General features: G+C 45.3%; 2 protein-coding genes across 2 annotated transcripts; one reads left to right on the top strand and one right to left on the bottom strand.

Annotated features, from left to right (window-relative positions):
* Positions 1–12: 12 nt before the first annotated feature.
* Positions 13–3,685, bottom strand: vtna (vitronectin a; the record flags this gene model as incomplete). Its single annotated transcript, XM_079271985.1, has 8 exons — positions 13–176; positions 734–1,267; positions 1,356–1,499; positions 1,616–1,772; positions 1,866–2,005; positions 2,115–2,564; positions 2,654–2,773; positions 3,637–3,685. 8 exons carry the CDS (start codon positions 3,683–3,685, stop codon positions 58–60), a joined length of 1,713 nt encoding a protein of 570 aa, XP_079128111.1. The 3' UTR covers positions 13–57.
* Positions 3,686–4,974: 1,289 nt separating this feature from the next.
* On the top strand, positions 4,975–9,039 carry sarm1 (sterile alpha and TIR motif containing 1). The gene is made up of 8 exons (XM_079272669.1): positions 4,975–6,085; positions 6,485–7,103; positions 7,197–7,409; positions 7,501–7,592; positions 7,674–8,000; positions 8,098–8,287; positions 8,555–8,676; positions 8,926–9,039. Exons 1-8 carry the CDS (start codon positions 5,568–5,570, stop codon positions 9,035–9,037), a joined length of 2,193 nt encoding a protein of 730 aa, XP_079128795.1. The 5' UTR covers positions 4,975–5,567; the 3' UTR covers positions 9,038–9,039.
* Positions 9,040–11,091: the final 2,052 nt, after the last annotated feature.

Here is an 11,091-nt window from a genome sequence, read left to right as displayed (position 1 = left end):
ACTGAGTCCAAATGATCACATAAAAATACCCAAGATATATATATAAGATATATCAAACTACTTTTCTGCCCCAGTGGTGTCTGGACAGCCGAGCCAGTACTTGGCGATGGATCTGGGATATGGAGGCGTGGCCAAGTCAACTCTCTTGGTCCTGAGGTCCACTCTGTAGTATTTATCTGGAAAACACAGAAACAACAAACAACATTCATTCCAGATCTCTCGAGCAGCTCGTGGTCAGGTTGTGTGAAGAAGATCTCACTCTCAGTCAGTCAGACAACTTCACATTAGACCTGTCATCAGTGTCAGCATGCTGAAAACACCGTGGTTTATGATTCTTTGGTGAATCATAAACTTGATAACAGTACACTATATCACTTCAAAGGTGACAGACATAAATACACAAGAACTGCAGTGATTTTAGGCGTCTAAAACTTTGTCATGTGGACTATTACACAGCATGTGAAAGTAGATATAATCAGCCTTCTGTGGCTAGCTGGGGAAAGTTTGATAAAATGAGTTAAAATGAGTTCCTGTCTGCCCCTCCAGCTGCTCTCAACATCTGTATCTCATTTCACAAAGGTCTTCTTTCATCAGTCCTGTTCCTGGGGTTAAGTGGGTGCCCGTGACCACCTCACCCTTGAACCTAAATAAAGCAATTCATATTAAGGGAGCATTTATTTTGTTCAATTGTTTTGTATGACCATTATCAACCTAAATGACACTGCTGTGTTACCTCCTCTAAAGAAGTAGACGCTCTGTATGGGCAGACTCCCCTGGGTGGACTCCCAGAACGACCTGCCGTCTCTGGAGTCATAGTTGCCTCTGTTGTTCTGACGGTAACCATCTCTCCGTCTGTCCTGGTCCCGGTCTTGATCCCACCGTCTGTCCCAGGCTCGTCCGAGGCTCTCTTCTATCTCCATCCTCCTCTCTGCCAACCTCAGACCCATTTCCATCCCCCTTTCTGCGAAGTCCTGGCCCATGTTCATCCCCCGCTCAGCCGTGGACCCCCAGAAGGGTGAGCGGCTTTGCCTCCTTCGACCCCACTGCTGGTCCCACTGCTGTCCGTACTGCTGGTACTGCTGGTACTGCTGGTTCCACTGCTGGTCCTGCTGTTGACCCCCCTGCTGGTCAGGACGGCCGTCGTTGCGGCGTCCCGTGGACCTCGAGGGAGGGACGTACACTCTGCCGGCCATGCCGGCGTCCACTGGAGACTTGAGGCCCTTCCAGTCCTGGTCAATGAAGTGGTGTTTGTCGTGATGCTGGGCCACTGAAGAATGTTAGAAAAGCATTAAGCTGTACAACAACCTGCCACCACCCTCAAACGGGTACAAATAATCGATGATGCCACAACTCACAGCCAGAGAAGAGCTCGCTGAGAACACGTTCATAGTTGTTGTAGTATAGGTCAGTGTGGCGCCTGAACAGCGTGGACGGAGAGATGGTGATACACTCCTCATGGGACGGCTGGTGCAAAAACTCGTACATGTGATGCTGATCCCCTGTAGAAAGCAACAATCAGTAACTTTATGTTAGGTATAGGATAAGTACATTATCACATGTTCACCAAAATATTCTGTACAACCGTCTGGATATTATGTGTAATGTCTGGCTGTACCTTTGAAAAAATAGACCTTCTCTTTTCCATTGTAACCAGGAGCAGGAAGAGCAAACGCTGCATCCACATGATCAGGAATTTTGTCAAAGCCGACGCTGATATCTCGAGGATAGTCATCATCCAGCACGCCGTCATCAAACCTCCAGTACTTGTTTCCCTATTGAAGGTTTGTTTCAACATGAACTTGTTATTACTACAGGGGTGTGACACACGTGATTCATCAAAACAAAACTATTTCCCGTGTTCCCACCTTGAAGATATAAGTCTTCCCGTGACAGTTGACGCGGGTGAAGGCAGCATCGATTGGCCCGCTGATGCCCCACACGTCCTTTATGAGCTTTGGATAACCAGGAAGCACTGACTGCTGGTCCATTTCAAAAAAGTACTCCCCTAGAAAACAAAACACAGAAGTTCATACGACACAAAGATGGTGTACTTCACGTTTGGCTCTTTGATCAAATGTCAGATTGCCACATTTGAATATGAGGGGATCACTCACCTCTGAAGGCAAATATGGAGCCATTTTTTTGTCGCATGAAGGAGTCAAAAGGCCTCCCACTGCAGACCACAGCGTCCGGGTCGGGGGCTTCAGTGGTGGCGGCTGTTGTGACGGGATCAGTGGTCGTCTCAGCTGCTGCATCAGAAGGTCTAGTTGTGCTGGGGACCATCTGCGGAGGTTCGACTATCTGTGAAATGGGTGTTTTCTGTGTAACAGGGGTTTTGTGAAGTATGCTTTCTATCAGGTGAGGGGGTTTGTTCATTTCCAGTGCTGTTTCTGGATGTTGCAGTGGTGTGCGACCAAAGTCTGAGATGGGCTGCTGTGTTGGCTTCAGCTGATGACTGATAGCAGTGAAAGACTGGCCGTGTGCTGAACGTCCAGGCGGTGGAGGGGTCCCTTCAAACAGCTCACCATCATCGTCCTCTGCAAACACAAACGTGTCTCCGCGAGCTGAGGGAGAAAAGTGACATCAGCGACCATCTTTCACTGCACCATTTTGACTGTCCAGTCATGTTATTATGAGCAGAGAGGTTTCTTACTCATCACGCCGCAGGTGACCTCAAAGTCAGAGCAGCAGCTCTTGTAATACTTGCACATCGAGTCACACTGGCACTTCTTCTGAGCGTTAAAGCCATTCTCACAGCGTCCCATACAGGACTCTGAAGATGAAATGACAAGAGAGAAAGAGAACTTGATCGGCTCTGTTGTTTGATTTGTGTATTCTTTGCACCTCTGACCATATGAATTTTCTCCTTTGAACAAAAGTGAACTGTATGCTTTGACAGTATGCCCATGGCAAAGGCTCATGGGATATGTGGTTCTTTATCATTAATAACAATTCTTTCCATCATTATAACTGTCTTTGTATAGTAATGCCTGCTTATCGTACCCCGTTTGTATTCATGATTGTAATTAGTGCTGAAACAAATACTTCATTGATTAACAGATTATAGTATTTTGACACTGGCTTCATTGTATAAGTCATTAATAATAATAAAAAAAGGCAATAAATGTGATAATTGCTGCTTTTCACAATTTGATAGTTTTAAATTTGAATAAATGTAGATTTTTGGACTGCTGGTGAGACACAACAAGCCATTTGAAGACGTCACTTTGGGTTCTGGCCATTAGTGATGCAGTATTTTCTAACTATTTGCTGGCATTTTATAAACTAGCAATCAATTTATGAACTGTTAAATCAGATTCAGTTATTATTTGTATAATTGTTGGCAGCAGTCCTGACAGAAACCATTGTCTACTTGTGTAGATAGGGCACCCAAAGTTCATCCCTCTGATTGATTAAATACATTTAAAATAAAATTAATAATTGTTTTGTTAAATATTAATTGCTTTATGTAGTAAGCAGGACACAGTGTACATTTGACACACAGAGTAGACCCATTATCAAGTCTTACTGAAAACTGGTAATACTAAAGGATGAACAACAACCAGCAACACTCCTCTATTTGCTCGCTACAAATACTTCTCTGAACTTTAAGTGGTTTTTTAATGTTGTACTTACCTTCTACAGCAAAGGTTTGAGCGAGCAGCAGGACGGCCCACAGCCTCATGTTGCCTCTGCCGTGTGAGAGGACAGAATGAAAAAGTAATGACGGGCCGTGTGCTCGCAATCATTGGAAACGTGTGTCAGTCACCCCGCTTCCGTGTTTACTTTAACCTTATTTGCAAAACTCTTTCTACTCGAGCAAATAAACAGAAACATACAGGGAGAAAGAGGTCGATAGGAAACAAAAGTTTAAGCCTGTTGACCTCTGGCCGGGTTGATTTGGGTCATTTATCACAGAGCAGTGTTTTGCTCTCAGCAGTTTGAGTAATGCAACATGAACTGTAGCAATTAATCGATTAGTCGTCAACGACTAAATTAATTCATCAAAATTCTCTGATTCCAGCTTCTTAAATGTGAATCATTTTTGCTTTATTTGCTCTTTTATGACAGGAAACTGAATATCTTTAAGATTTTGACAAAACAAGACATTTGAAGACTTCATCAGTGATCAACATTTTTCCCCATTCGATAGACCAACAACCAAATGCTTAATCGAGAAAACAATCACCCATAAAATAATCGTTAGTTGCAGCACAAATGCAACAACCGTGTTCTGTCTTATCTATTAGGCCTGATCGCTTTCAGGACCAGACTGGACCTGAACGTATCTTGTCACCTGGTGCCATTGTGAGGCCCACAATCACAATCACAAGTAATCTGTCAAAGCTGGAATGTTGGAATTTGTATCCATTATTGCATGAGTCATGACAACTAAAAAGATAAATCAAATCAAATCTGGATCCACTGACATTTTCACAATGCCCTCTATTTCTCCATTAACACCAATACAATAGGATCTTCTACATTTCACATTCACAAAATGTGTGATGTTTGCTTATATGTCCTGATGCAGACACATTTTCATTTTTTTATTTGATTTGGGGTACTAAAATACTGTATCTGTATCTTTAAGATACTATCTGATGAGCATTTTCTCTCCTGTCTCTTAATGCCATGTATTTAATTCATCTTAATAAAACAATTACAAAGGCGAGTGTAGAGTAGAGCGACCAGAAACAATTATAGTGGCTCAGAAGTTGTTCTCCTCTTCGTCCAGCAGAGGGCCTGCAGTGTTTACAGACATCCACGGGCTTACAGAGCGCGCGCCGACCGGCTGTGATGCAGGGCGGAGGAGGGGGGAGGAGGGGGGAGGAGGAGGAGGGGAGGGGTGTTATTTTCCTGTTCATCACCGGCAGTATCCGGACCCGTGAAGACACAAGACAGCCCGCGGATGCTGACCGAAGGATGCGATAGGTTTGGGGGCTGCTACTGGAGAGAGGTATCTGGTTTTGTATTTCTGCAGCGAGACGAGCCGCTAGAGTGCGTCAGATAAGGTGGGAGAAAAAAATGGTGTAAAAAAAACAAAGCAGGTTCTCTTTGTTACAGACACCAATAGTCTAGTTTCCTCTCCGGAAGACCAGCAGGATATCCGCTCGATACTCTCTCAGTTCCAGGTCCCGTGTGCGGAGGTTTGGCCTCTTTGAGGACACTTCTGCAAACAGACAGTGTGAATGCATGAAGTCATCCGTTGGCCGGTGGGACAGAAGAGACAAAGCAGCAGCGGTTGACTATGCGCAGACATACTGTGACCTGCTCAAGATCCGCTTACGAGTCTTCATGGGCTTACTGCCACGGATGACATCAAGAGAGAGAGAGAGAGAGAGAGAGAGAGAGAGAGAGAGAGAGAGAGAGAGAGAGAGAGAGAGAGAGAGAGAGAGAGAGAGAGAGAGAGAGAGGGGTGATGCAATTTGGTGAAAGCTGTCACTTTTGATTCACAACTGAGGCCTTGATTAATGCGTCTCTAGGCAGCAGGTTGGAGATCACTGAGGCCTTTGTAAACAAACACATTTCAGCATTAACGGGGAGTGACGCGTCTCTGCCGGTTGATGCTCTTGTCTCTGACGCTCTTCCTGTGGAGACTCTGCCGACGTTTCTCCATCATGTTCAGCTCGGAACGACTCACGGTCCCGGAATATGTCAGCCGGCTGCAGAGAGGAAGGAGCGGATCTGGCTCCGGATCTGGCTCCGGATCTGGCTCCGGCTCCGGATCCGGCTCCGGATCCGGCTCCGACCCCAAAGCGGTCTCTCCAGGCATCAATGCCGACGTCCAGGCGGTTCTGGCCACTTCCATCCCCGCCCTGCGCTCCGCCATCAGGCGGCTGAAGTCGTCTCACGAAACCTCCGATTCGGATGAGACCCGCAGGGCCATCGCAGAGCTCTTCCAGCTGGTGGAGGAGGCCTGGGCTTTGCCCGCTGCGGGCCGTCAAGTAGCGGAGGAGATCTGCAACAGGATCCGGCTGGATGGAGGCCTAGAGCTGCTGCTACAGCTTCAGGAGACACCTGCTGTGGAGATCACCTATGAGTCTGCAAAACTGTTGGAGCAGATACTGATCTCAGAGAACAGGTCGGACCAAAATAACGTGAACACTTTTAACAGTATGATGCAGTCTAAAACTGTTTTTTGATGATTTGAATTTGTTGTTTCTGTTAAGATTGTGTGTTTGTTATGAAAAATATACAAAGAAGCTGGTACCGAAGACTGTTTAGTATTTTTGCTTGATGAGTGACTTAAAGTATGAATCAATTCAAGTCAAAAATGTTCTGTTGATCGTCCAATTCATTAATTCATGTCTCATCATTTCAACCCCAGTTGATTGATAACTTGGTGTTACCAGCACTCACGTGTTTGTGCCTCATTTGTTCAGGAGTATGTCTTTGCTGTTCACTGACACTTGCAGTCAGTTTAGCGATCTGACTTCACGAGTCACGTTTTGTCATCATCTTGACACACTTCTGTTGACAGAGATTATATAGCACGAATGGGTCTGGGGGTCGTCCTCAACCTGACGCGACACCAGGAAGACGCGCAGCTGGCTCGCAGCGTCTCGGGGATCCTGGAGCACATGTTCAAGCACAGCGAGGAGACGTCCGTCCACCTCATCTCCAACGGTGCCCTGGATGCCCTCCTCTTCTGGTGCCGAGGTACGGATCCCACCGTGCTGCGCCACTGTGCCGTGGCGCTAGCAAACTGCGCCATGTACGGAGGCCACCGCTGCCAGCGATTGATGATCGAGAAACAGGCGGCCGAGTGGCTTTTCCCGCTGGCCTTTTCCAAAGAGGATGAACTCATTCGCTTCTACGCGTGTCTGGCTGTGACAGTGCTAGCTGCAAACCGAGAAATTGAGAAAGAGGTGGTGAAATCTGGAACCTTGGAGCTGGTGGAGCCGTTCATTGCTTCTTTGGATCCGGATGACTTTGCCCGCAGTTTGTTGGACAGTGCCGACTGCATGCAGGGTAAGACGGCAGCTGATCTGCAGCATCTTTTGCCATTACTGGATGGCACGAGAGTGGAGGGAAAGTGCATTGCAGCCTTTTACCTTTGTGTTGAGACCAGCATCAAGTCTCGTCAGCGCAACACTAAGGTACACTGTCCGCTTTCTATGAAGCTCAAACGTTCAGGTGATACTGTCTGGCAGCTTTGTTGTGGCTGAGTTTTAAATTGTGCTCCTTTCCAGATATTTCAAGAGATCGGAGCGGTGCAGAGCCTCAAAAGAATTGTCATGTACTCCAGTAATGGCACAGCCTGTGCCCTCGCCAAGCGGGCACTGAGCATGATGGGGGAGGAAGTGCCGAAACACATCCTGCCATGTGTGCCCAACTGGAAAACCTGTGAAGTGCTGACCTGGCTGCAGCAGGTTGGCTTCAGTGCCTACTGTGACCGTTTCCAGGTATGTTTATAACAGTTTATTGCTCAACAAATAGAAAAATAACAGGAATAAAGGCCCATACAGTGACATGTCCAACTATCTTGCTGTATAGGAGCTCCAGGTGGATGGAGACCTCCTGCTGAACGTCACAGACCAGGAACTGAGCGCTGATCTTGGCATGACTGCGAGCCTCACTCGCAAGAGGCAAGCGGTGCAAACCTTTCGACACATGAGCAACGCAGAACACCAGTCCAACAAATAACTCTGTTCTGTCTAATCCTGCAGCTTTTTGAGGGACTTGCGTGTGTTGAAGACGTACGCCAACTACTCCACATGTGACCCAAACAATATGGCTGACTGGTTAGTTATGGTGGACCCTCGTTTCCGTCAGTACACCTATGGCCTGGTCCAGTCAGGCGTGGACCGCAACATTGTCCAGAGCCTGACCGATCTGCAGCTCCAACACGACTGCCACATAGACAACGGCGTCCACAGAGCCAGGATACTCTCTGCCACCCGCAGGCCCTTAAAACCGTGCCACACAGACGCCCTGCCTGCAGGGCCCGACGTCTTCATCAGCTATCGTCGGACCACCGGCTCCCAGCTGGCCAGGTCAGAACTGAAACGGGACTAGTGGGGAAAAAATGGACACGGTCAGTATGCATGTGTACTGAGACTACATCTTTCTCATTTCCTTTTCCGTCCCAAGTCTTCTGAAGGTGCACCTGCAGGTTCGAGGGTACAGTGTCTTCATAGATGTGGAGAAGCTGGAGTCCGGTAAATTCGAGGACAAACTGATCCAGAGCGTACAGCGGGCACGCAACTTCATCCTGGTCCTGTCCGCCAACGCGCTCGACAAGTGCATGGGTGACACTGCCATGAAGGATTGGGTGCATAAGGTCGGAGGTTTTCCATTCTCTGCATGTGAGGTCACATTGTATCGATTTATTTTGCTTCAAACTTAGCCCCTATCAAGATATTCTACATTTCTATTGCTACAACAGATACTTGTGGAATTGTAGTAGTCGTACTCCATTCATATTCCCTCACTGAGCTATCAGTTGAAATGACATATTGTAGTTCAAACAAGGGGGTAAGATGCTGTTTAACATGTCTGGACATTTGAGTGTTTCATAGACTCTAAGGCATCCTCATTGATCTTGCAGGAGATAGTCACAGCCTTGGTCGGTAAGAAGAACATAGTTCCTGTCACAGATCAATTTATGTGGCCCGATCCCATGTCGCTGCCGGAGGACATGAGAGCAATCCTGAACTTCAACGGTATCAAGTGAGTAACAGCATACACAAATATACCAAAGCTTTACTGAGAAAAAAACACACAGTGCATTTAAATGAATCAACAGGTTCAACAGCAGATTTAGTTCGGCTTTTATTTCTTTGATGGATCATGGATCAAGGGTTCACTTTTTACTGTTTGCGATTTATGTTTAGCAGATGTTTAAAATATCCATTCGAGAACTGATTTGCTCATTGACGCACGTCATCAAATGCCTGTTGTGCCTTTTTATTGACACAGATGGTCCCATGAATATCAGGAGGCCACGATCGAGAAGATCCTACGCTTCCTGAAAGAACACCAAGACCAAACCGACGGCATAGACGCCTCCAAAGAGCAGAAAAAGAAATAAACTGACAGAAACAGTTTGATATCTATGTCAAATTTAAACAAAGCCAAGCGCCACATGGCCCACCGTGAACGGGCCAGCAGCTTCCCCTGCTCTGCTCAAATGCATGTCAAGTCAATTTGATGTTAAGCTTACATGCTCACACAGAGACCTAATATAAATAGACCTAATATATAACAATAAATACAAATCAAAAGGGGATTTTCTGATTGTGCATAATAAACTGTAAGCCTATAATCCTAGTACCCTCATACTGCTGTTAATGTGTGAACAGGAACAGAATATACGCCTTCTGTCTCTCAGGAAAATAACTGTGATAGATCAGCCGTTGTTGGCAGCCCAGCAAAATCACCAATAGCAATGTCTGAAGCATCCACTAATCACTGACGTTATATGCAACCATCTTTTGTTCAACTCGTATACTGTACATTCATAAGACCAAAGCAGGTCTCTGACTTTGCTGACATAAATGTTTTCATGTTTTGGTTGCGATGCATTGAATAGAACATGATGGGAGTATCCACGGTGGGCATTATCTAAGCTAGAGGCGTGACTTACAGATATAAACGAGCTACAAGCTGTAAAACTGCACCCAACATTTAACCAAATACGGACGTAAGGAGTGTACAGGCAATGAAAATGCGCATGTAGTATTAAACGTTTCCTTCCGACTGTATTATCAATGTTGAATTGACATACATGAACTACAGTAGTCAACAACTGTTGACTCCTTGAAAATCATTCTGCCTTGTAGACTGCCGTGACAACATACTGTAACACATACAACTATCATTTCATACTGTTGACTGGAGGTTTTATTTACCAGTGTTAAGTCTGATGAGTAATTATTTGTGTGCTTTGCAATTCATGCGGTCATGTCGTCATCAAGATGCGTTGGACACGTATTGTGTTGTAGAATGATACTCCTGTAGCCTGAATGAAACGGCTGTTTTGCAGGGCTTTTATCTGATCTTGCCTGAATGTTGTTTGCATTTTAAGTTCACCTCAATGCATTTATTAAATAAGTAGGACAGGATTTTTTTTTTGTTATGTTTTTTAATGCTCTCAGTGTAAAATAAACATTCTTTGATCCTTTTATTTGAAACGTGGTGGAAAATAAAAGGTGCTGTAAAATAAATGAACAGTGAAATCCTTCATATGAACTTCATTTAATCACACGTGACATGTAAACCGAAACAAATTGACCCATCATCTTTACCACAAGCTATCCAACACGATCCAGTTCTATTCCAATAAATTAAATGATTGCAACTTACACATATTGCACAACTGATTACAACAAAGAATAGACAGTTTTGTGAGTCAATTATGTCACACAATTCGTCTGAAGAACGGCTGAGAAAAAAGAAAAAAAATCGCCACGATCAATTCCCAGCAGCGGAGTTAATACTTCATTTAACCTCTGAACTTCCCTTTGTGCATTTTAAAGCTGATTTGGCAGCTCATGTTCCCTCATCGTGCATCTAGGACCTGACCCCTGAGTGCATGTCGGCAGTGGGCCTGAGCTCTGGGACTATCCCGTGCTTTATTCATTTATCGATCTAAAGCATTTCTCAAATCAAAACGAGGTCATATCCGTCACCTCCCTTTTTGACCCTCTGTGAACACACTGAGGAGTTTCCTCTGAGAGCTAGCACCTTAACCTGTAGTGTGTTATTTGAGCTAGAACAACGAATACATTAAAAATGGAAATGTAAGGCACACTCTTTGGCACTATTACGCTGTATTGAAATGTATCAAATCACAAAATAAAAGCACAAATCAAACCTTGTTCATTCCTTAATTTGTACGAATGTCATGATGAAAGACTGTTTTGTTTGTAGGCCCAGCAAAGATTTCGACAAAGTCCCGGTCTCCACCATCGAATCATTAAGACAGAGGAGGTTTCACAGTCATGTCAGTCAGGAGCTTGATTCTTCATCCTCTGTTCTTGATCACGTTGGTGTGACTCGGAAGAATCCCAATCGCTGAGCTAGTGAACAAAAAGTCAAGCACCCGATCACTGTGTTAAGATCAAAAGTCTCTCCTCTCACCAC

Source organism: Melanostigma gelatinosum (genome assembly GCF_949748355.1).
Source record: "Melanostigma gelatinosum genome assembly, chromosome: 7".
Classification (NCBI taxonomy): domain Eukaryota; kingdom Metazoa; phylum Chordata; class Actinopteri; order Perciformes; family Zoarcidae; genus Melanostigma; species Melanostigma gelatinosum.
The sequence above is the reverse complement of the archived record's forward strand: the minus strand, read 5'-3'. Positions and strand labels throughout refer to the sequence as shown.

Coding starts and splice junctions, on each gene's coding strand:
- sarm1 (XM_079272669.1), top strand. CDS start 5,568: ATGCTCTTGTCTCTGACGCTCTTCCTGTGGAGACTCTGCCGACGTTTC. Junction 6,086..6,484: donor ATACTGATCTCAGAGAACAG/GTCGGACCAAAA, acceptor TTCTGTTGACAG/AGATTATATAGCACGAATGG. Junction 7,593..7,673: donor GCGAGCCTCACTCGCAAGAG/GCAAGCGGTGCA, acceptor CTAATCCTGCAG/CTTTTTGAGGGACTTGCGTG.